Raw genomic sequence first — 24,965 nt, 5'->3', positions numbered from 1 at the left:
GGCTGTGTGTGCGTGTGTGTGTGTGCGTGTGTGTGTGTGTGTGTGTGTGTGTGTGTGTGTGTGTGTGTGTGTGTGTTTTGGGGCATTATATGTTGAAACTGTGAGCATTACACTGGAGGAGATGAGAAGGCAGTTATATGAGTAGGCCAGTAGTCAGACGTGACAAAGGGTAGTAAAATATGGGCGTTTCTTTTGTAACTTTTAAATTTAGAAAAGCCACCTAACAATTAATCCAGTGTATTATAAGCATAATCATATTTGGCCACATGGAAGACTGATGACTTTTAAGGTGGAGCAGGAGATTTGGATTGCAACAGAACAGCGCTTCTGTTATAAATAAGGAATTATATGAGATGTTCACATGACTTAGAACCCTTAAGCACAAGGTCATTCAAATCTGTCATCTTGCCCTGATGCTCACCTGAGAGCTGACACTAATATCATTCAGCATTGTCCTCTGTAGCCCCTTCAGTCTGATTTAAGCTGAGGAGCTTTACAATTTACAAATGCCATAATACGCTGTTAATGCAACGAGAATGGTCTTAATGTTCATGAATCATCTTATACTACACCTAAAATGAAATGAAATGTTTTCAAAATAGTAACTATTTAGCTGAGAATGTAACAAAATCTAAATTCAGAAGATTTAATTTCAAGATGTATCATAAGTGACCCACACTTGAGTATCCCCACATCCACCTACTTGCTTCTCCAGTCTGAGAAACTCCTGAGTAGGAGAGCGAGAGAGACTGTGTGAAGAAGTAAGCTTCCAGAGCAGACAGTTGAGCTCAATTATGTTGAGCTGGTAACTCTCAACCTGTCACATCACCTTGGGCTCTTTTTCCTCCCAGAGAGGTTATTTTCCCCCATAGCCATAGCAGGTTTTCACTGTCAAGGTCATCACTGCCACATAAAAGATGATTCACACACAACATCCCACTTGGCCATTATGACAATATCCAGGGCGTAGATGGGGCTGATAATGACACATGTGAACTCACATGGAAAGAGTCAATTCTTAAAGCTTTCTTCAAGTTATTTCTTGTGTAGCAAAACACGTTATGGGGCTAAAACAGGAGGAAAGAAGAAGGAAAAGAGCAATGAGGTGAAGGTGAGAGACAGACAGGACGGGAGGGGCTTGATTTAATCTCAAATGAAACATGGTGTTGTTTTGTTGAATGACTTCCGGCCGTGTTGTCTTATGAAAAGAGGTGTGACGTGAGGGCAAGTTGTTGTGTTGCTTGTTTCAGTGAGGTTGTTGGTCTGTGTGTTTAATAATATCCATTTGCCCTGCTTCATATGAAGTGAGCACATTTCTTATATGAATGATAGCAGCACTAACCCTGGCAGTATTTTTTACCTTCTATAATTAAATATAATAATGAATACCACGACATGAGGATGCAGGGTTGGTGTCAGCATTGGGCAACACAGAAACAAACAGTGCACTATGCTCCTGAGAGCTTTTTCTGTACTTTGTGGTTCTGTCTGTTTCCATTATTTTCCCAGCATCTATGGCAGCACTGTGGACTCCTTGTCCGGTCTGTGTGTGTGCAGTTGGCAGTGACAGCTAGAGTGATATGGATTATACACTGTACTGACATGTATTATAGGGTGCATTGAACTCTCTGTTCAGTGTCAGTGTCAGTGTTGTCACTCAGATAAAGCCGTGGATTCCTGTCAGGGACTCACAGACCTTGCCCTCCATCAACAAGCTTGGACTTAGTCTCCATGGAAATCATGCTGAGGTCCTGGCCACATACAGATGTTTGTACAGTATCTATGTACGTGCATATACTCAGTTCCACAGAAATAGCAGCTGTGGAAGACTATGTTTTGGTATATGGATATTGAATATGGTCTGTCTTTTTTCATATTTTGAAATTTCCCTCAAGTTCAACTTTCAGGTATTGAGCAATACTTTTCTACCTTTTTGCTTAGTCACATGCTTTCACACCCTTTTTCCCCACGAATCATCCAAACCCATGCATTCCTGTCCTCACACTAAAGCCAGGGAGTATTTTTGTTCTCTTGTTTGTACAATCCTTATAAGTGAAACAGTTGCACAACTGTTTGGCTCCAGCTTTGCATAGCTCCAATTCAGACCAAGAGAAAACCACCGAGGGACTGTGTGTACTAGTGTATGGATTTTTGGACTTTTTGTGTGGCTGTGTGTGTATGTGTGTGTGTGTGTGTGTGTGTGTGTGTGTGTGTGGCTACAGTAAAGCATGTATGGGTGGATTAAATTCACATCTGTTTTACTTGACTTGCCGTCTCTTTTTCATCCCCTGCCCTCCATGTTTCAGGAAGCACACGTGTTCATCAGTGCAGAGAACGTGGAGGATGTGACAGAGGAGAAGATAAGGGCAGAGCTCAGCAAGGCTCAGGCCCACACTCCTGCTCAGTGGGTGAGAAGGAGCTCCAGGAGTGCTGACAAGGAGGAATTGGTGGTGAGTCGCTTGCAATACCTGATCTGACCATCAGATGGAGACAGAGACTAATGCACACGCATTGTGACACAGTTCACAGGATATATTTCTTTTGTAGGTTTTCCACAGTTTCTTCAGTGTTTTATTTTTGCTTCGAGTATGTTTATTTAGTCATGCTCATGAAACTAGTATAATAATGTGGCATTTGAGGTTTAAGTTACTGAAAATGTTATAGTATAATACAGTGGCATAAAAATGCTTGCATATGAGACACTGGAAAGTTTAAGAATTTTTCCTCCAATTATTCCTTTGTTTTTCTTATAGGGTACAAACTACAGAAAAACTAATGCTGCAATGGAGATGAGATTTATAAACAGAGAATCCTTCTGGGCACGTGCAGAGGTATGAGAAAGTAGCTTCTAAAATGGAGTTTGGATGTTTACTGCAATCCATATTTGTAAAGCTATTGAAGAGAGATATTTTTGATTTGAAAGTAAAACTTACATTAATAAAATCTCCCCTTGTTTTCCCTTTGTGTATGTCAGCGTGAAGAGGAAGAGAGGAAAGAAGAGGAGAGGAGACGGGCATTAGAGGAGAGACGGCGGCTTGAGAGAGAAAGAATTTTAAAGGAACGGAGGGATGCAGAAGAGAGAGACAGAAAGATGAATGAGAAGCTACAGATGATTGAAGAGCAGAGGTGAGAACAATGTCTGTTTGCTGTCCATAGTGCACTCCAGCGGCTGTATCTTTAATGAACTGAAAGAACAACGAGCGTGCATTGTGTTTTGGATAATGTTTTTTGGGTTTTTTTTTTTTGGATAACAATGATTAGTAGTGTTGTTTTATTTGTTTTCTGTCTCACAGAAGAAAACAAGCAGAGCAGGAAGAAGAGCTGCGCAGGAGGGAGAAATCAAGATGGGTGAGTCAAAAGATGTCTTTATCCTGCAAGGATTTCATAGTTTTTCACTGTGAAAAATGTCCCTTTGCCTAGTGGCAACATGGACCCTTTGGTTTGTAATTGTTTCTGAAGACATTCTCTTAATCTATCTTATCACTATCATAAGTGACCTGTTGAACACAGTTGTCAGCTACAGCATCTGCTGATGTGCTGATTTTAATTGATTCCTTAAATTGATGGATTTTTTATGATGAGATATTTAAAGAATTATGTGATTAATAACTTTGTCATTTTATACCCGAAGACCAAAAAAATGAACTTTTCATGAACTTTTTATGTGAATGGTTGCTCAAAATAGGGCACATATACCAGATGTTATTGTAGATGAGAATAAAAACAAAATCTCCTGTCTGGATGTGGGCTTTGCATATGACCATGTTTTGTCAGGCCTTCCTCACCAGGGTTACAGAGTTACCCCTGGCTTTAACTTGAGTCTGTCTCAGAGCTGGGTTATGAGTACAGACTGCTTACAGCATGTTTATATTTGTGACAGGTTAGGGTATGTGTGTGTGTAGTGCAGGGTTTGCATTAACTTGCAAGGTATTGCTTTGTGTCAGCAGTTGCCGGTGGCTGTCATATTCAGAGTGGGCACAGATTTCTGTATCTTTAATTACAGCTAAATGTCAAAACAGTGACGTTCCACAAGTCTCAAGCGTTGTGTCACCTACCTTTTCAAATAGTTCTATTTTAAATGAAGAGATCAGAAGCATTAAAATGTGTGTGTGAATATGTAAATATGATTGCTGCCTTGTTTCTGCACTGACAGGAGCAGCAGCAGAGGGAACACGAGGAAGACATGAGGGCTCGTCTTAGAAGGAGTGAGTCCATAGAGAAAGCAGCAGTAAGTTACTCTATATGTCTACTAAAAACCGATACAGTTAACGTGACTTAATACTGCTTTGAATTAGCACTTTGTTAAATACCTAAATGGGCCACACGTGTCATTGTATTATTGATTTTCATGAAACCTGCTCTAAAAACTCAACAAGATAAGTTTGTTTAATCATTTCAATTACTTGCACCTTCTCTATGTTACTTGATCTGTAGGAAGCAGCAGCATTAGTGTCCCAACGCTCCATGAACCCCAGGGAGTTCTTCAGGCAGCTGTCATCATCATCATCGCTAAGTCCCACCAGCCCTGGATCCTCCCGCACTGGTGCGTACGCTGGGTGTGAGCATGAACAGAGTGATGCTACCGTGCATTCACTTGAAGGTCCAGACGAGCTTGTTGAAACAAATAATCAGCCCTGGTTTTCAGTGCATGCAGTCTGACATTTTCATTCTTCTCACAAACTTTTTTTCTTCCTCTCCAGGCAAACCGTTCAGACGATACCAGCGCAGCCTGACAGACACAGCCTTCATCTTCTCTAAAGCAGAAGAAAGCACAGCATCCTCCCCTCACAGTTCGCCCCTGGTTTCCCCCTTCTCACGGGTTCCTCCCTCTCCTCTCTACCGGGCCATGTCTCCCCCCATGAGCCCTGATTTCCACCCTGTCACCTCTTCTGAAAGGCCCAGAGCCCCCATGTCACCCCCCACTTCACCTTTTCGGCCTTCCCCTCCAGTCTCAGCCCTGCCCAGTGTTCAGCAAACTAACGATCAAGTTCAGGCTTTTGTCGAGCACAAACTCCCATCACCCACAGAACCTTCCGCACCTCCCGCCTCCCCTAGTCTCTTGGCTTCCTTGTCCTCCGCTTTAGTAAAAAACAACCCCTCTCAGTCACATGCAGAGGCTCTGCCTGCCTCCCCCCCAAACACCCCAATCCAGTCAGAGCACTCAAACTTCTGCTTTGAGTCTGTTCTAGCTCCACAGCCTCCAACAGCTCCTCTTCCAGAAAGACCACAACCAAACACAGGTAGGGAGAAACAGCACAGCCGAGGATACGGTGTCATTAAATTAGAAGGTCTCGTTCTCTCAAAGACAAAACTAAAATATGCCCATTCCAAGTGCCGATGCAATAAGAGTGCATTACTCTGCTTATTACTCATTTGTTTGCCAAAGACATGAATTGTTTGACATTAAATGTTGGTTGCTAAAAATTTTATTACAGGCTAAAGTGACTTAGATACTTTTGCCAAAAACTACCTCTCATACTCCAGACTGTGTAAAGCAGGCCAGGCACTATGAATCAGTGACTTGTTGAAATGACAGAGCTCAGAATATTTTTACAGTCCAGTCACAATTAAATATTCCTATAGCAACCACATGTACCACATATGTTAGTCATGCCAAGTTCAACAGTAATGTGTACAGAGAGAATGGGGCTTTTGCATTCTTTATAGTTCAGTTTTTCTGCCACAGAAATGCACAGCCTTCATTTTACTACATGTGAGCTTATCAAATAATCAACTGTGTTTTTAAACAATATTAATTTCCAATCAACAGACCTCATTGCAGCAACTCATGTGCATGCTGAGCTGGTCTCAGACATTGGCTACAAAGTACAGACCGTACTGGTGGAGGAGGATGAGGAAGAGGATGAAGAGGAGCATGAGCAAAATATGGCCGTGACACAACCACAGCCTTGTGCAGTTACTACAGAACCGGTCCAGATTGAGGCAGAGGAGCAGGAGCAAGAGGAGGAAGAAAAGAAGGAGGAGCAGGAGAAGGGCAACAAGGAAGAAGGATTAAAGCAGGAAGCTGAGCCTTCGTCAACGCAGGAGCCAGTGATGGAGGAGGAAGTGGGATTAAAACCGGAAGCTGAACCTCCATTGCTAGAGGAGCCAGTGACGGAAGAGGAGGAGGAATTAAAACCGGAAGCTGAACCTCCATTGCTGGAGGAGCCAGTGACGGAAGAGGAGGAGGGATTAAAACAGGAAGTTGAACCTCCATTGCTGGAGGAGCCAGTGACGGAAGAGGAGGAGGGATTAAAACCGGAAGCTGAACCTCCATTGCTGGAGGAGCCAGTGACGGAAGAGGAGGAGGGATTAAAACCGGAAGCTGAACCTCCATTGCTGGAGGAGCCAGTGACGGAAGAGGAGGAGGGATTAAAACAGGAAGCTGAACCTCCATTGCTGGAGGAGCCAGTGACGGAAGAGGAGGAGGGATTAAAACAGGAAGCTGAACCTCAATTGCTGGAGGATCCAGTGACGGAAGAGGAGGAGGGATTAAAACAGGAAGCTGAACCTCCATTGCTGGAGGAGCCAGTGACGGAAGAGGAGGAGGGATTAAAACAGGAAGTTGAACCTCCATTGCTGGAGGACCCAACAACAGAAGAAGAGGAGGGATTAAAACAGGAAGATGAGCAGCTGTCATTGGGGGAGCAGGTGGAGGAGGTTCAAGAGGAAGAGGAGACAAAGGAGCACAGAGAGGAGAATGTCCAATCAGAAGAGAGTCAGGCCCCTGCTGAGCCTGCTGGGTCAGCAGTCACAGGTAAGCCCTTTGGTTCTTGTGACCTGTAATTTGGACACCCTCAAAATGTCATGAGTTAAAATTACATTTTATAATCTGTTACAGATTACAATCAAGTCAGTGTTTCAGATGCTGAACAGCTATGTCAAGAAATCAAACAAGAGACTGTCATTGTGTCAACCAATTGGATCACAAATGGGGACGACACACAGGAACAGAATGGCATAGGTTTGGCAACAAATCAGGTTAAACAAAAGTAGGTAATGTTGAATTATTCAGTGATTATATTGTAATACATTTATTCTGCTTTTCACTTTGTCAGAGCGATCTTTGAGTCCTTTTGACACAGATCTCAGCTCAGTGGAGCTAGCGGAGCAGGAGATCTCAGAAAATGGACAAGAGGTGATGTATCTGCAGAAATGTGCTTGTATTCTATTGTCTCACACAAAGCCTGTTCAAATATGGAAGTCTGTTCTTAATTAAAATCTGTTCTTAATTAAAACACTTACCAGAACAAACAATGTGTTCCGTCTTTCTAAATCTCAATACTCTTCCTGACTTCCTGACCCCGTCTGTGGTGCTCAGCCCCAAGCTCTCTTAATGAAAATGAAAATCTTAAAAAAAGGGACACATCAATAAAAGGCAGAGTAATTTTCCAAATCATAAATATAAAATTTTGTTGTTATTCTTTATTTTGATGTATATTTGGATATTTATGTTTTTCTGTTTGTTGGCTTGCTTATATGATTGCCACTTGGTGGAAGGGTGTAGCACAGGTCATGGAGGAAGTCTTTAGATTTAGGCGAGGATCCAAATCACAGCGTGGAAACACAAATTCTTTTTCATTTTAGTTAGTGTTTCCAGTTTGGCGTTGGTGGAAATACGATGGCTCCACATCACAACTGACATTCATAGGTAGCAGCAAACCCTCTGGATTAGCCGACACATGTTGTGGCTCAAAGTTCATGCAGAAAGCAGTCATTATGGAGCACTTAGGGACAGTGGTTTTCATGGGAGAACTGGTAAATTTCTACGTTTTTTTGTCCTTCTCAAGCTTAGGCGTGGCGATACAAACATAAATGTAGACATACTTGTAGCTCAGCATATTTTTTCATATTTGTACACCACATGACAGATACAGCAGTTATTTTGCTGTGTGTTAAGTTGATAAATCATACTGGTTTGTTTAATAAAGTTTTTTATATCCGCAAATTTAAATTTTACTAAAGTAAAAAAAATTTACCCTTGTGAAACGTGGTTGCTTGAGCAAGCTGCTCAATAGTATTAGCTATTACCAGCCTTGTCTTTTAAAATGAATGTTCATACATAGAAAGTTTATATGAGAGCGAATTGAATTTCTGTGAAGTTAATTAAACATGCACGTGTTTGATGATTGCAGCCTTTCTCTGACTCCGTTTTCCTCCCCACTTCAGGTTTCAGCCGAGCGGCAAATGTGCGTCCGAGCTCTGTATGACTACCAAGCAGGTAAGCTGCCACTTAGAGGATAATCGCCATGCATGTGCACATAAAGTGCCTCCACTTACAGTAATTGCGCTGTGATTTGTGGGTCTTCACCATGTTATCTTGCGGTTCCCACAGAGGACGAAACGGAGATCTCGTTTGAACCCGGTGACATCATCAGGGACGTGGAAACGGTGGACAAAGCCTGGTGGAGGGGGTGGAGCAAAGACGGCCGTCAAGGCTTGTTCCCTGCCAATTATGTGGAGACTATATAGGCAGTCAGAGACATATTAGCACACACACACACACACACACTCAGGGATACCATCACCCCTCACATGTGTTCATGTTTTTACCTTTATCCTCCCACTGAAACTTTGTACTGTTTTGTGGGGAAAGATAAAGAAAAGATGTGACTCCCTGTTTTGTAAAAAGCATAGGAAAAAGTGTGAATCTCTATTTTGATGTTTTTTTGCAAAAAAACTAAATATTCTCACAAGTATGCAGAAATTACCCAGCCTCATTTTCTTGGATAAAACAGCAGAGACCTTTTCCTGGACCAAAATAACTTATTTCCTTTTGAGATACAGCAGGAATGTTGGTGGGAGGGATCAGATCACTGTGACAAATGATCACAAACTTGCTTTTCTTGTAGGAAACACAAACAGACTTTCATAGTGTATAGCTGTGTTTTTGATCCACACATATAACAAGCATTCCATTCTGCTTACCATTTGCTTTGTGTGTTACATTGCTAAAAAATAATTTACTGCTCGTGACTGGTATATATAATCAAGATACATGTATCAGACATCATCTTATAATCAGCCTCCTGTATTTCCTGAGTTATTTTGTAGCACTGTATTTGTTTCTGACAGTCTCACAGCACAATTTAATTACCCAAACCAGAACAGCAGCATAACAAAAGTTACACAAGCAAAGGAAAAACGCCCTGTACTGACACCTGTATTTCTCTACCACTCTTTCAGACGGGCTCGTTCCTGCTTATATGGTGATGTCCTTACATAACTTTTTGTGATTATGTCTCATTTTAAATTTTCTTAGATCTTAAGAGATTGAAGGGTTGTGTTGACATGCAGATGATTTGAAAAAAATCTTCCAATTTTAATATTCTGTAAAATCTTAATACCCTATAGTGTATATAAGAATGTATAAAAAAAAGTCAAAGGCATTCTCTTTTTCTATACCTTTCTTGTATGTTTATATGTTGTTTGCTTGCTTGATGGTATGTATGTTCTTTGTATTTACTCTAGACTCACAAATATATAACATCTACAAACTCTGATTGCTTTGAAATGTTTGTCTCCTGTTTTTCCTTCATAGTTATACACAAAATGGATTTTTGTCAGCAGTTTTCTGAGTGTCAGCCTTCTTTCATAGCGTCTTTAGTAATATTTTGTCACGTTAATGGCTGGAGTCTTGTACTTGCTTTAAATCTCAAGAGAAATGTAGTAATGTAATTTCTTCCTTTCAAGGGAAGCGTTTCTAAATAACGATAAATGTCCCTTTGGGAGAATCAATAAAAAAAGTCTTGTACTGATTTTCTAATTTTAAACAAAGCAATTGAAAAGTAATAATAGCACACTTCAGGTAGTATTGCTACAGCCACACAAAGGTTAACTCATAACTGTAACAACAAAGTGATCATTGGGTGATTAGTGGTCTTAAAAAAATAATTGCACAAATTTGATTTTGTCTCATCTAAGAAGACAGGTCTAAATAGCTTATTTTTTTCTTCACGACAGTGGAACATCATTAGATTTTCACCAAAAGTTCTGTTTTCATTGACAGTGTTCACTTTTAGTTTTTCACTTAGAGTAAAAGTAATAAAAGATCTCTTAACTTTATGTGCTGGTTCAGAAATGCACCGGTTGGAAGGGGAAAAAAAAGTTGTGACTTGTAGTTCTTCGTTTGCACATGTAGGTGGAGACATCGCCTTTTCTGATCTGCCACTGACAGCATCACTGCGAGAGAGCTCACTGAAATGAACAGATTCCTCAGGACAAAAGGCAAAATATTTTGACAAGCTGAGAGGAGGCTCATTGTTACACACATTTTAGAAGTGAAATATCCAGACATTTCCAAAGCTAAAAATTGCTAATGCTGCTACACCTCAAACAGGATTTTCCCCTAGGGTAATAATGATTGATTGAATATGACATTAATATTTTTTAGCCATACACCTTTAATATTTATGGGGGGAGGTGGAGTGGGGGCTAGGTTACGCTCTTGTAGTGCCAGTTCAATAACAGCGTTTGGCAGATGTGCCTCGGCTCTGAAATAGAGAGGTAATGTTTGACATGGGTCTCATCCTCCCTGAACTGATGCCTGTTGACAGACTGACTAAATCTATCCAGGAGACTATTCTGTTGAGGTTATCCTAGAAGGCTAATCATCAGTGATATGTGTGAAAAGGTGATGAGCCTCTTATGAAATACTAATTGGGTTGCAAGAAGAAGACCGTGAAAGCTGAAATGAGCAAGATTGAGAGATAGAAAAAAAAAGGACTTAATTTAAGTTAAACAGGCATTAAAAAAGGAAAACTTAACATTAATCTTATAACACCAATTTGTATAATTTTACATTGGTGTGCATGAGGAAGATAAACAGCCACAGAGTGAGAAATAAACAGAGAGAGAGGACATCTGTGCTCAGAGAATGTGAAGGCAAATTAGTCTCGACAGTTGTGCCCCCCCACTTCTCTTATTTTGCCTCATACGGGTTCTCATGGTCATCCCCACAACTCAAGAGATCCCTTGTCTCTTCAGATTAACCAGACTGAGAGGGAGACACCGGCTAATGTGCCAGTCAACTTTCCCTTCCCCTTTGTCTTTAGGCTGTTCCTTCCTTCTTTGACCCTCATCAGTAACAAAAACCCTTTGACTAAGGTGTTAATCTAACAGAGAAGAACCCCCCCCCCTTCCCTCCTCCTTCCCTCCTCCTTTATCTCTTATTTAACTGACAGACTCTATCTGAGTGGTGGAGGACTGACAAGTGTGGGACGGCCAAGGTGAAGTGGCGGTAGGGAAGTGCCACTCATTGTAGCGTTATCAGCGCAAAGGCCAACGACAGACACCCAATCTGACCTGGCTGCTGATGGCTCGTGGCTTACTGGCTGAATTTCTGCTCAGAAGCAGATTCTGCCAAACCCTGAGATACATGGTGGGGAGGATAAGTCCTGACACACACAAACACATGCGCACGGACACGGATACATACATGAAACAGACGTACAAGTGCAGACAACCGCAGACGCCCACTACTCTAAGGCCCCATTTCACAAGCAGCCTCCTTCTCCTTGCCACTCCTCAACCCCCGAGCCTGTCATCATCTAACTAATAGTTTGTTGCAACTTTATGTGATTAATTACGTGTTTGAGAGAGGTGTCAGTTTGCAGGAGACAAAAAAATCTTACCACAGCAGTCTCATAACTCAGCCTGTTCAGCCTCCCTTCTTTACTGCACTGCTGCAAGCACCTGCATGTGCGTGCATGTGGGACTTGTTTTCTTTTTGGCTCATTGTTCTGTAGGAGGAAACATGAAGGTCAAGGTCACCCTGTCTGTCCTCAAGGCTCCAGGTTACCTTACCAATATTTGTGCCAGAGGACTGCCCGGTTGGATCTTCCTCACTCCAAAGTGCTATAAAACTTATAGTAGTCACAGTGGTCTGCTTATGTAAAGGTTTGGCAGCGATGAGGCATTCAGTGTTATTCTTAAAATACTTAAGAAGCTTCTGTTTTCCTCTTCCCTTGCTGAAATAAAGATCAGTGTTTGTAAGCACCTGTCTGTAAGAGCACTCGCAGAGAAAACAGATCTCATTTTCTTTTTGGCTCTTTGCTCCGCAGGGGCAACAGTTACCACAGGCAACATTTCATCCACTGGATCAAACATCTCCCACCAGCAACACAAACTCCATTGCGACCCTCGTTGGTGTATCAAAATGTGAACCCACCACTGATGCGGTCTGCTTGCACGACAATCTCAAGGCTACAACTGTTATCTGGGAAGAATTTCTCTAAACTATTATGCTTCCTCAACATAAATCAGCTTTAGCTTGGCGATAATTCCATCTGGTGTAAGTCTTGATTAAACCTTTGCTTTTAGACATCTCCCTTGTTCTTGACATTGTCATTTTCTGTTTTCCCTTTAAAGATAATCTTCAAAACCGCTAAAGAAGATAATGCCTCGGAAGCTCCTGATGGCTCCAGCCAAGATTTTACTGTCAGCATAGAAACCGGCCCATTAACTTCTGAAGCCCTCTTTGGCAAAGCTCCCTTTCCCCTCCATTGCCATCAAAAAGCTATTTCCCTCGGCCAGTCCCACACAACCCTAACAATGAACAGAGGATTAGAACATCTCTCTGTCTTGAAGCGAAAAAAAAAAAAAGTAAAAATGGATGTCAAAAAAAAAAAAAAAAAAAACTCTTTACCAGTCATTGGTGAAGACTAGTTGGCAGCATTTCCTGCCCAGGATTTTTCCTGACACCATTCCCAAGAGGCGGTTTTTGCTTTTACGATACAATTGCTGTGTTTGCAATCAGCCAACATGTGGCATTGTGATCCAATCACAGAGATTTTTTTTCCTCCCTTCAGTTCATAAATGGTTAAGTCTCTCCATCTATTGTGAAGGAATCTTCAAAGGGTTTGGAAACCACAGGGGAACATTGGTAGTTGTTAATTAATGCAACAAACTCTGGACAAATGCTTTATTTTCACAATTCTTAAGATGAACAAAAAAAAATCTTGCTTTTAATCTAGCAACAGGCGCATCCAAATCTGTTACCTCATCTTCAAGCTGTTATCCTGGACAAAGAAACTTTGTTGTTTCTCTGAAAACCATACGTGATTTTTATTAACTCTGTTGTGGTTCCAGAAGAAATCGCTCTCTCTACTTTAGGTTTATTGGATTTTTGTTCATACCGATCATTTAGGTTTCCATTCAGTGAAACAACGTTTTGCTAGAATGATCTTTTCTGGTCTTTATGACTATCATTGAATTTGAAAGAAATGGGACACATGACAAAGGCTGTGGTAACCGCTGAAAGACAACTAAAGTGAAATTAGCCAAGATAAATGATGGATAATAAGGTTTAATCTTAATTTTTTTTTAAATTGCTTTCAATCCAGTAAATTACTTTAAATGTTTTGGATTGCTTGTGATTGTACACATTTTCATACTTCTTAACAAACAGTAAAAACTATATGAAGAATATAGTAATATTGTCAAAGTACATTATGACCTTAAACTGAAGACTAAATTGTTTTTAGAAGCCAACATGTAAACATATTGTAACTAAGGTCCTCATGGCAAATATTAGGGTTAGCTGTCTACTAGCAGAGGTGAAAGCCCCTGTCCTCCAACGTGACACTCACACACACGCACACACACACACACACACACGCGCGCGCACACACACAAGCACCCGCTCAGGGTTTTACACACACTGCCTGTGGCACTACAATCACTGCCAGATGCTGTGACTTTCTCTCAGACAATTCATTTCACAAGTAGCTCTGAAGGAGCAATGCCGATGGTGGCATTTGAGGGAGACAAATGTACATGAGTGTGAGTGTGTGTGTGTGTGTGTGTGTGTGTGTGTGTGTGTATTAATGAGTGATTGGGATATGCCAGTGGCAGTGCGTGAAAAGGACACACATGAGATCAGATAGAGTTGAGACTAATTCACAGCCTGGCCTGAGGACATTAAGCAGGATAAAGTGAGACTTCTTTCCTCACACCATTTAGGCTAAGCCCATGGGGACACATTGTTTATTTCTTGGCTGAACTAAATGATTTCAGGCTATGAGTGTGGCTTCAAAGCACTGAATAGAAAACCAAAACAAAACAAAACATGGTATCATTCTATTTAAAAAAAATCACAGGAATAATAGAAAGAAAGCCAATAATGTTTGTTTTATGCAAATGAAAACTGCGCTAACTAAAATTTCATTTTTACACACATGTACAAAAACTTGGTCCTTTGCACTGCTGTTCCAGTGGTTGAGATGTTAACTGTGCAGATTTATAGTGGATGAGACACCCAGAGCCAGCCCTTGGCAGCCCAGGCACTATGCCCGCCTCGGGGGAGGGGGATGATGGAGAGCAAACAGCTAATAATTAATACCATGATTACACAGGCTGCAACAACACAGGGAGACAAACCTTAACACACCCAGGCGGGGACCTGACCAAGACTGATAGCACAGGAGCATGCAAGTACACACACAGATGCACAAATATACAGACACAGGAATGCACAAACTATATCTGACACACACACACACACACATACTAACAGCAACAAGGGACAGCACTCAGACAATGAATATCCCAGCATCTAACATCTCTTTGTTCACACAGATCAATGACAGAATGTGAAAGCTACACTGGAGCACAGAGGAATCAAAAAAAATTATACATCTGTTTGCATTTTACAAGGCCTGTGCCACTGAAATTCTATTCTATTCTATTCTATTCTATTCTATTCTATTCTATTCTCCTTCCACTGGTGTTTGCTGTCTGACTATAAACAGAGCACCAGTCCTTCTGTGTCAGTTTGGCAGCTTGGAGACCTTTTAAGTAAATAAATCCAGCTTGCTAACCAACCACTCAACCCTACCTGCCTGGTAGAGCTGATACTATAATTCAAAGACTAAAAAGACCATAAAAATGTGTTTAGGCTGTAACAATACCACTCGGACCCCCCTGTGCATGTGTGGATGAAACCTCCCATCTTAGACAGCCATTACCTAAGCCACACAGTGGGATAACAACATAAAAACGTCATGGTCACCCTCATTAGCAGCTGGGCTGGAGTTCCTTTGATTTGTATGTGCTTGCACAAAGTCTGCGATGGCTTCCATATGGACACCCCTTCATTTTTTAATATAACCCGCATCACGTTACTGCAAGATGAGGTGATCCCAATTTCTCCGAAACCTCAAGTATTTTTCTAAATGTGCTCGACATGTCCAGGATTTCCTACCATTTGAAGGGATGCAGGGGCCGTGTGTGTTTTCACTACAGTGCGGCTTTCCAAACTCCCTTGTAAAGGTGCACACGTGTGTGTGTGTGTGTCTGTGTGTGTATGATGTGTCAAAGCCAGAGAGGGAGAGAAATGCAGGTTGTGTGCAGTAATGTGTATGTGTGAATGAATGTGAGTAAAGAGATGCCAACCATGGAGGGGCCGTGCAGGGCCCAGGGCCCACAGCCCTTGGCCACCACTTCCTCCCCCTCCTTGCCACATTGACTCTGTTTCCATTACCACAGTGGAAGGAACAATAAAGGGCTGATGTGTGGATGTGTGGTCTACTAGCGCAGCGGAGGCCTGGACAGCCCAGGACAGACTGACTAAGCTTGTGAGTCCTGGATGGCTTTGTGTGTGTTTGTGGGCCCTACCTGACGACAGCTTGTCAGACACAGGAGAGTGGAGGATCACTGCACCAATTTTAGGAGGTTTTTGTGTCACTTCCATTTTAACATGTCAGCCTACTTAGATCATATAATAATCAAGGTTAAGTTGTTAGCATTGACCCAATGATCTCTTTTTAAGACCTTGAAACTGTGCCACATAATTTTGACACAACATTCACAAAGATGGAGAGTTTACAAATATTTATTTTGAATGTCTCAGCTCTGTAGGGTTCATTGTGTTTTGCTCTGTTTATGTCTTTGGCAAAACCGCGTCTATTTGGAATCCAAACAAGACAAAAAAAAAAAGCAAAAAAAAAAAAAAAAAGCATCGGCTCCCCTGCAGGCGCCTAAAGGTTACTAAAGCTAAATCATCCTTGAAACTGAACAAATTAAATTAAAAGAACAACTTAAACATGTCTGTGATAATACTGACAAAAATTAGCTTATGCCACGGAAAAGAGTTTCTTATCTCTTTGTTTCCTTGTTTGAGGAGATGATGACACATTTGATCCTGTCTCACGGTGTCACATGTCAACCTCCTCATGCCCTGTCACTCTGACAGCTCAAAGCCCGCGAGGCAAAGGATCATGGGTGCTGTGTCAGACACAGCAGGGAGGTTGGAGGAAGGCAAGCTAAATGCACGATGTGCGTTTGTCTGTGTGAGTATGCACATATGTGTTTGTGTATGTGTGTGTGTGTGCGTGCGTGCGTGTGCATGTGTGTTAGTCTGAAGGGATGGATACATGCCAAAGGCGAGAGCAACACCATGTCAGAGTGCTAGCAGACGATGCCCATTTCAGATACACTAATTCAAACAGTCAGCTCAGCCATGAAACCATTTCCTCCCATGATTCCCCCACTCCTCTCCTGTCTGCTTTGTGTGCTTCGGCAGGGTATCGCAAGGTGTAGCAACAGTCGTACCTCAGTCTAAGTGGGTGTAAATTTTAGATTATCAGGTTATAGCTGCCTTCAGCTGCCTTTTGAGTTTTCACCATCCTTGATAAAATTAAGTTGTTTACACAGAGGAACGGTTTCTTCTAAACTGTATGCATCTCTGCATAAATGTTTGATGACCCATAATTTGTTAAATAACAATTTCTGCGACACAGTGTCCTCAGAAATGTAGTCAACATGAGTATTTTTTGAAGTTCTGATGTCATTTAATTTTACTAGCGTAGTTTTGGGGCCTGGTATATCTCTGTCTCTGAAGCTCCCCAGGCTTATCAGTAATGTGCGAGCCCCCTCAGTGGATAACCTATCAAAGCTCCTGGTCATGACACTCTGAAGCTGATAGGGTGAGTGTGGGGGCATTGAAATTTCTTGGCTGCATTTGTATATGTACTCTGCATAAGGCATTTCACTTACATCAAACAGGGCTCTCTGAAGATAGTATTTCCTCACATAATAACTGATGGGTGGATTTATCAAATGACTGCCTGCAGTGCATAGATCTACCAGATGTACTGTGTATACAGTAAGCTAGATTTTTTGCAAATGTGATGTATTTATTTCCAGATTTTTCTTCCAGGTCTCTTTCACTTTCTGTATAAGGAACTCCAGTCTGTAAACCTGGTATCATATAGTGATGAACAATTCTAAATGCCGTTTCTTATTCTTTAAGTCAGTTTTTCTGTCATGAGGTATCTACCGTAGTTCCAAATTTGTGCAGTTTTTCCATTGCTTCGTTTGCTGTCTTTCTGTGTACATGTTTGCTGCTGTTCTTCAGCGTCATCTGGCTCAGGAGGTAGAGCAGTTGTGCACTAATAAGAAAGTCAGTGGTTCAATCCCTGGCCCCTGTTTAAGTGTACCTGGGCAAGATGCTGAACCCCCAATTGCTCCGATCAGTGTATGAGTGTGTCGTTATCGCTCTTCTTCTGCCACCAGCGTATGAAGGTGCGTGTGAATGGGTGAATGCTGGCTTGTGTTACAAAGTGCTTTGAGTGATCGGTCAGACCAGAAAAGCGCACACATGAGCGTCAGCCTTTCTTCCTCACTGACAAAATGTATTCCCTAGCTCTTATACCTAATTCTAACCTTTACCTTAAAACCAAGTCTTGACTTTCAAACTGTTTGAAACTGTCAGCGCAGACAAAACTGTCCTCATAAAGGATTAACAAAGACAAAAAGGTATTAAAAAAATTTTCCAACTTGGTGGAGCTCGTATGTGGAAAAGTGTCTTTTTTTGTTGACATGATGATGCCTTACTCACTGCAGTAGTAACAAACGTCTGTCTGCAAATGTGGACATTTGGGGAGAAGATGAAATACTAAATGACAGCATGTTAACATGAATGAGACATTGCCATGGCAGCAACAGTATTAAATAAATAAATGACCGGGTCTACAGTATAATTGCCCATCAGAGCCTGGAACATTGCATGATTGCGAGATCTGTCCAACAAAGACCATTCTGTAGTTTAAACCAGAGAGCATTCATATTACATACAGAGCTAGTATGGAAATTGTGATGGCCTCATGCAAAGATATGAATAGTAGGCCCATAATCGCTGTGGCTTTGCCTGAATGATCACTTTTGAACCAACAGTTGGTTATAGCATTGCCTTCAAATCGCTTTAGCTGTCCGCTACTGTGAGACAAAAAGAGAACCACCTACTTTCAGTGTTTTGGTCAAGATGTAATGTGTTTCACAGGTGTGGGAGTCTTGGGGTAATTGGTAGCGGGCAGCGGCAACTGGGGCCCCTGTGTGCCACCTGGAGAATCACACTGCCACAGCCAACCACCATCCATTTACTCCCCCAACACCCCCACACACACGTACACACAGTCGTCGCAGAGGGATGTTCCTTGAAAGCAGAAAGAGAAAGAACTGGCTTTCAGTGTGGATATATAAATAGTCAGCACACTGCACAACATGTTCTGTTTTGATGTAATTATGGTGCAGGAAGGGCCTGGTTTAGCACTTTTGGGCAACGGTTGTTGGGTTTTTAACAAGGGATTTGGTAAGGAAAACGGTTGCACCTGGCTGTGCTTGGTATGTTTTGGAATAGGGAGGAAAAGGAAAGAAATGACAGGAACCTTAGGAGGAAGAGAGAGTGAGACAGGCATAAAGTGAGAGAAGGTGAGAGACTGGGGCACTCTTTCCAACAAACACACACACACACACACACAGTTACTGACACATACACTTGCAGGAACACCTGGACTTGATGAGTTAAACCTGCTGTAAAATGGAAAACAAAAAGAACTGAGGACTTACACGAGCTGTGGCAGGAAGCAAACACTTCATAATCTCATTCAAATGGATCATATAGGCCCCCCACGCCAAACATGTTGGTTTAATTCAGTTTATAGAAATCCCCTGAGAAGAATCGGCTCGTTAACAGAAGTTTAGGAGACAGACATTTCACTGGCAGGCTTTGCCTCGTTTTCAAACAGGCAAATGGAGGACAAAATGAGGTAATGCTCACTGAGAAGAAAGAAAGAGGCTGAAATGATGTGCAAAACTTTGTACAGGTATCCATAGTGACAGAGTGTAATGTCATTATAATGTGACCTACAGTTAAACTGTCTTACAGAGCATGATCATAGTTTATGAAGCCAGATGTAGACAGGATTAGAAGCAGAAGTATGTGTGCTGAACACAAGGGGGAGCACTTATCCTTTCCCTGTGTTTCCCAGGCCGCACAGCCTGCCATCACTTCAGAGCGAGGCAATCTTTTCCAGTCCATTGTTCCCTCTTATAAATCATGAAGTCCTGAATGTGTGTGAAAATATACTAAACACAACCTATCATTCCTAATCAACTGCTCTCGCTCACACACACACACACACACACACACACACAAACAGACACAAACACACACTGTGTAAATATGGAATATTAAAAAAAAAAAAATTATACCTTCTCAAACTGAAACTTTCTCAAAAACTGAGCACTAAACCTGAATACTGAAAACATGTACATACAAAAAACAAACCCAACTCAAACACCAAAATGAAAGCTGTAACCTTTTTAGGACATGTAAGGCAACTGTAATAATTCCAAAACACAATGGAGCTCAACACGCTCTCTCTTAACACTTGTTCAGGCCTGTGGCACTGAATGATTTGAATTCCTACTCTGGTGAGTTTCCCCCCTCCGCGAATTAATTAGTCTTTGCCAAAGCGGGCCACATTTGTCATTCGAATTTATGCTAATGAGTGCCGAGGTCTCGTGGAAGAGCTGATAGGCCGGAGCAGCTGCTCTGTCCTTGCGGGGCCTAACTGTCTCTCCCTTTTTAACTGCTCCATCTCTCTGTCTACTCCTCTGTCTGGCTCCTTATCCCATTTCTCTCGTTCAGGTTTTGTCTGTCTCTCTGCCCCCTCCCCCCTCCCCTATTCTTTCTATCCCTTCAGCTCCTTCTCCCTCTCTCTTTCCTCCTTGTCTCTCCTCCTGTGGCCTTATCATTCCAACTCCTCCTTTTCTTCAACCTCCCGCTGGTCCTGGGCTCCATGACCTGTCAGTGGAGAGGAGACTGCCTGTGTCCCAGGCTGATAAGGCAGCTAATTATCCAACACTTCACACACCAGGGGAAGTGGATCGGCAAACAGACAGCCACACACATACAGAGCTATATGGGCTGCAAAAACACCATCAGACATATGCGTATATCACAATACAAGAGAGATACATTTATCCAGATTAACATCAATTAATGAGAACTTTTACTTTTTCTTTTGTTTTCTTTCATGTCTGGCATGAGACTTGTTTCACATAGACACAAAAATAAATTCTGATCAAAAACAAAAGAGTAAAATACATGAAGTTGGTCAAAGCTTAAAAAAAAAAAATAAAAGGGGGAAAACAGGGTACAAATTGAAATACTCTGGTCATAAATGCCCCTACAAAGAGCGACAGAACAGAGAGGCCCCTCCTCTCCACTCTTGTATTATACTGTTGTAAGTGAAAGCTGGTTGAAAAGTCAGTGGCATATCTTGGCAGCAATTTTAGAAGCTGAGCACTCCAATCCAGCCTCCCAGGCTCCCCATTTGATGGAGTAGAAATAAGCACTTTGGTGCGCTTTCAGCAATGTTCAAATGCCCCATTGGTGGAGGGAGAGGTCCACATTCTGTAATGCTCTATTTTGAAGTTTGCTTCAGTAGTGGCCAAGTGGTTCAGACAGCATGTTAGAGGACAATCCCACCAGTCAATATTATGCATTTTCCTTCTTTGTCCCTCTAGCAAATAAAACACTATTTTCTGTGGTATTCCACTACTGTTGTTTCAGTTGGTGGGATCTACTGTAGAAAACAACATATGGGACTTTGACAGTGTCCTGATCCAGTGCAATCAATTACTTTAACTAAAGCTAGTGCATGCAATTTTTCTCTTTTAATAACCTATTTCATGCTGGTGTGGCTTTAATGCTTCTTCTTAAAAAATTAAAGTGACCAACAGATGAAGAGTTTAACATAATAAATATTCTTTATTTGATAAGACACCTTTTCACAGCTAAGGAACTCAAGTAAAACTACCACATCGACCAAAATTCATTTACTGTAGAGCTTCTAATTGGCTTAGCATGGAATGCTGAGCAGGCACCATATTTATACTTTTTAGACTTAATCAAATTACATTGGGAACTTTATGTGTTTATCACATCGTTCCCAACACCCTAGAGTGTCTTCAGTAATTTGGCTCAGATACATTCCACCTACTCAAAGAGGAGAGTGAGGACTAATGTCATTTCGAGGGGATTATTGTGATCTTTCAACACATCTTTGGGGGGTTAAGCATGTTGTTAAAGAGAGGAAGGGAAGAGCAAGAAAAGTGATAAAACCCCACCATAGAGCCTGTGTTTTAACTTTCACATTTTCTCCACTCTCTTCCCTCCAATCTCTCTCATTTTCCCCCTCACAGCACCAAAAGCCATATTATGTGCTTGTCAAGATGGATAAACCCCTCAGCCAAACATTCAGATGAAAACAAATAAGTAGGAGACGTTCATGTAATCGCTTCTGCCAGAGAAAGGCTTTAAGAAGAACATAAACACTTTCTGGAAATGTGCCTCGCATGTACTAATTCCCTCACGCTTTTGTTTGAGTCTCATTCAACTTCAGGAGCATTTCATACTGTGCCGTGATGAGATGTCACCATTGGAGACACGCCTAAAACTACTTTGCAACACGGTTAGCAGCACCGAAGAAATATATGAGATCATATTACTGTGCTGCTTGTAAAACTGTCATGATTATATTATGGGGAATTAAGAAAAGAATTCTTTAATTAACCTGGCTACGATTACGAATGCAGCGACGGCAAAATAAATAAATAAATAAATGAAGCAGGAAAACTGGGGGGCTGCCACTACCTTTTAAAATGATCAAACTCTGAGTGAGTCATTATCAGGTCACGGATGCTCTTTGTTGTGATGGTGTGTTTTTCTATTGGACAGCACGGTCCTTTCACATGAGAAAAGTCCCCCAACTGTCACTGCACTCCCACAGTCTTTCCAGCCAACTCCTGTAGCAAAGTTCCCATGGTGGTCCTTGCAGCACACAGATGAACGCTCCAACTGCTTTAGTTAGGCAAGGAGTTTGATTAGGTTTTCGCACTATAGCGTGGCTTCAAATTGGAAATTAGTTTTGACCCACTGTATGTGGGCTATTACATTTAAGAAAAATGGCAAAACATGTTTTTCCTGTTTGTGTCTTTAACTATGAATAATAAATATTAGTAAGGTCAAGGGTGAGTGACAATATTTGGTCTCAATTAGAAAAAGCTGGTCTATTGAAGAAATATCTTATCTGTATGACCGGCTAGGGGTTCGGTATCTTATTTAAGTAGAACACCTTTTCTCTTTTACCCTGTGGATGATGCAAAGATTGTCTTTTGCTGCTGAGGTAACACAAAAATAGCAGTGATGAGAAAGAGAAAGAGAAATAGCAGAAGAGAGAGAGAGAGAGAGAGAGAGAGAAGATGGCTTGGTGAGATGAGTGAAAAAAAAAACAGAGTGACCAAAGGAATGCTGAAAAGTTTAAGAGAAAAAGCTCTCCTCTTGTTAAATATTAAAGTGATAGGACACGCAACTTTCCTAACAACTTCCCTGAGTTTCTTAAACTCACTCAGAGTATGTGCAGTACATAGAGTCAATTTCTCTTCTGAATCCCAGCCTGAAACTAAAAGGTCTATATCTTTGCCTTGCATCAGTGCTCACAATGAAAGCTTTAAAGCAATGTCTGTTTCAGCTAAATGTCACATCTATATCAACAAATCAAGAAAACCTTACATGACTTTTAACGCTAAATCTACAATCATTTTCTGTTTTTATAGTGAAATGGAGCAGCTTGAGAATCGATTTCTCCTCAGCAGTCAAAAAGAAAAATAAGTCTGTGTGATGTGGTTGGAATTTGAAGGAAAACCGTAAAGCCTTGCAATGGGTAAATCCAAAAAACTAACACTCGACTGGTTTAAAGGGAGCATTGAGAAGCCGATGCTTTACCCTGATTTTAAAGTGATGTAATACACACAGAGCACAAATAGCAACTGGATGAAGGGCTGCGGCCATGACCTCTGTGTCTAGGGAACTCATTTTCATAGTAACTAAACACCAATGAAATGTCTTCCCTGGAATGAGCCAAGCCAGAGCACCGACCATGCAATAAAAAGGATAGGGATACGTAAATATGCTGAACAGGAAATAATATTGGGGAAGTAAAATGAAACTGCACAAACCTGTACCAATGACCTCTTTAATTTCCTCTGAACTATTCTTCATCTGCCACTTATTCATGTATTGAAAATATTCTGGAGCAAAAATAAAATAAAAAAAAATATATACATATATGTGAATCATATTTATAGAGTTGGTGAAAAGCTTTTATTTGAGCATTAATCATATTACAGAGAAACTGTATTTAACCTACTGAATCTCACATTTCCTGTGGTTAATAAGACAATATACTCTTCTTTTCCAACAAAATGACATTATCGTGAATAATAAGCATATCGCAATGTGAAAATTTACTGATATAATTCAGCTCAATTACTCGTCAATAGGACAACCAGAAGAATTGAGCTGTAGACAGCCATGTAAGCCTAATTTTAGGCCTGTGGCGTGTTAACTAAAAAGCAGACAGAGCATGTCAAGCCTGTGGGCCAGCTGGCAGGGCTCTAGTGTTTGTGTTGTGCTAGTTGGGATGTCAGGGCTAGAGTGGGCTGAAAGGGGCTGGAGGGGCTACAGGAGGACCAGGCCTCCTCCAGACTTGGCTGCTCTGACTAAATGGACCAGATCAATCACATTGGACGGCCCTGTGACAGTGAGTTAAGGTTCCGTGGCACGGCACAGCGTTTTGGACACAACGGCCCTCGGCAAGGCTAGCTGGTTGGCTGGCAGACGAACGCAAACCGTTTCCTCTCGCTTTCCTTGGGCTCACCAAGCAGATGGCGATGGCAAGGACGGAGGCGACAAGCCTGCGTCAATCCCAAGCCCCCATCCATCCAGAGACAAGTGATAAGAGATATTATGGTGTAGGAGATGTGAAGAAGGATGGAGTGGGTGGTGTGGATGGAGGGTGGACTTGTGTAAGTCAGGGCTGGGCAGGGCTGGATCACACACAGCTGGGCAGGGCTGGCCTGGCCTGAGGCTGGATCTATGAGGCGTGGTGCTGGATAGTGGTTTGGGGATAGAGCGGCAATGGAGGTCCCAGACAGTGGTGCAGTATGGTAACATGTCTGAGGTCTGCCTGGCACCATTTCTGTCGGAATGTGTGTGTGTGCGTGGGTCCCCAGAGGCAGCGCCAGCTCTGTGTTTGGTGGCATCCAGAGATGGGGCAGGGCTAGCATCATGCTGAGACACTCAAGAGGCAGAGCTGGATGAAAATATGACCTACATTGCCATAAGGGATGGAGAATGCTTAGTTTTCACAATATACACAGAAACAATCTCAATATTTCATCTATAAAAGTTATAGAACATGTACAGTTTTACTAGAAAGACATATTTTATATATAATCCAGAGAGGTCGGCATTTTGTTATAAAATTTATTCTAAATATTGCTTTTTGCAGACGATACATTTCAAGGTTGACAATATTGCTTTCATTAGTTTCATTAGTACCACCAGCTCCTAGACCTGATAAAAAAATATGTTACGGAGTATGACCTTATTTTCAATAAGTGTCGGGAGAAAAGATCCGTTGAGCCTCATGGTTTACATACAGTCAATAACCATATAGAAGAATACAGTTATACCAGCTAGTGTCCCTTGGTACATATCATAGTGAAGCTTGAAATCTACGGTCGGAAGGAGAACGTAAAATGCCACAGGCATTTTATTCTTAATCCAGATTTGATCTGATTTCATTGTGTTACAAAAACCTTGTGTATGTGTGTAC

At 41.6% G+C, this 24,965-nt stretch overlaps 1 protein-coding gene across 2 annotated transcripts in view; it reads left to right on the top strand.

Annotated features, from left to right (window-relative positions):
* Positions 1-9,503, top strand: part of si:dkey-40c11.2 (drebrin) — a 29,989-nt gene extending 20,486 nt beyond the window's left edge. Inside the window, exons 5-16 of one of the 2 annotated variants that reach the window (XM_046387012.1) lie at positions 2,307-2,450; positions 2,754-2,831; positions 2,975-3,126; positions 3,294-3,348; positions 4,154-4,228; positions 4,435-4,543; positions 4,701-5,240; positions 5,771-6,745; positions 6,839-6,964; positions 7,059-7,138; positions 8,170-8,221; positions 8,336-9,503. In XM_046387012.1, coding sequence (XP_046242968.1) covers positions 2,307-2,450; positions 2,754-2,831; positions 2,975-3,126; positions 3,294-3,348; positions 4,154-4,228; positions 4,435-4,543; positions 4,701-5,240; positions 5,771-6,745; positions 6,839-6,964; positions 7,059-7,138; positions 8,170-8,221; positions 8,336-8,472 — 2,523 coding nt within the window. In that variant the 3' untranslated portion in view covers positions 8,473-9,503. Of the gene's footprint in view, positions 1-2,306; positions 2,451-2,753; positions 2,832-2,974; positions 3,127-3,293; positions 3,349-4,153; positions 4,229-4,434; positions 4,544-4,700; positions 5,241-5,770; positions 6,758-6,838; positions 6,965-7,058; positions 7,139-8,169; positions 8,222-8,335 lie in introns of both variants that reach the window. The other variant, XM_046387011.1, reaches the window with a different exon arrangement.
* The last annotated feature ends 15,462 nt before the right edge of the window (positions 9,504-24,965 follow it).

This window comes from Scatophagus argus, chromosome 4 (genome assembly GCF_020382885.2).
Source record: "Scatophagus argus isolate fScaArg1 chromosome 4, fScaArg1.pri, whole genome shotgun sequence".
In the NCBI taxonomy this organism is placed as follows: domain Eukaryota; kingdom Metazoa; phylum Chordata; class Actinopteri; family Scatophagidae; genus Scatophagus; species Scatophagus argus.
Note: the sequence above shows the minus strand (reverse complement) of the source record. Positions and strands in the feature narration are given on the sequence as shown.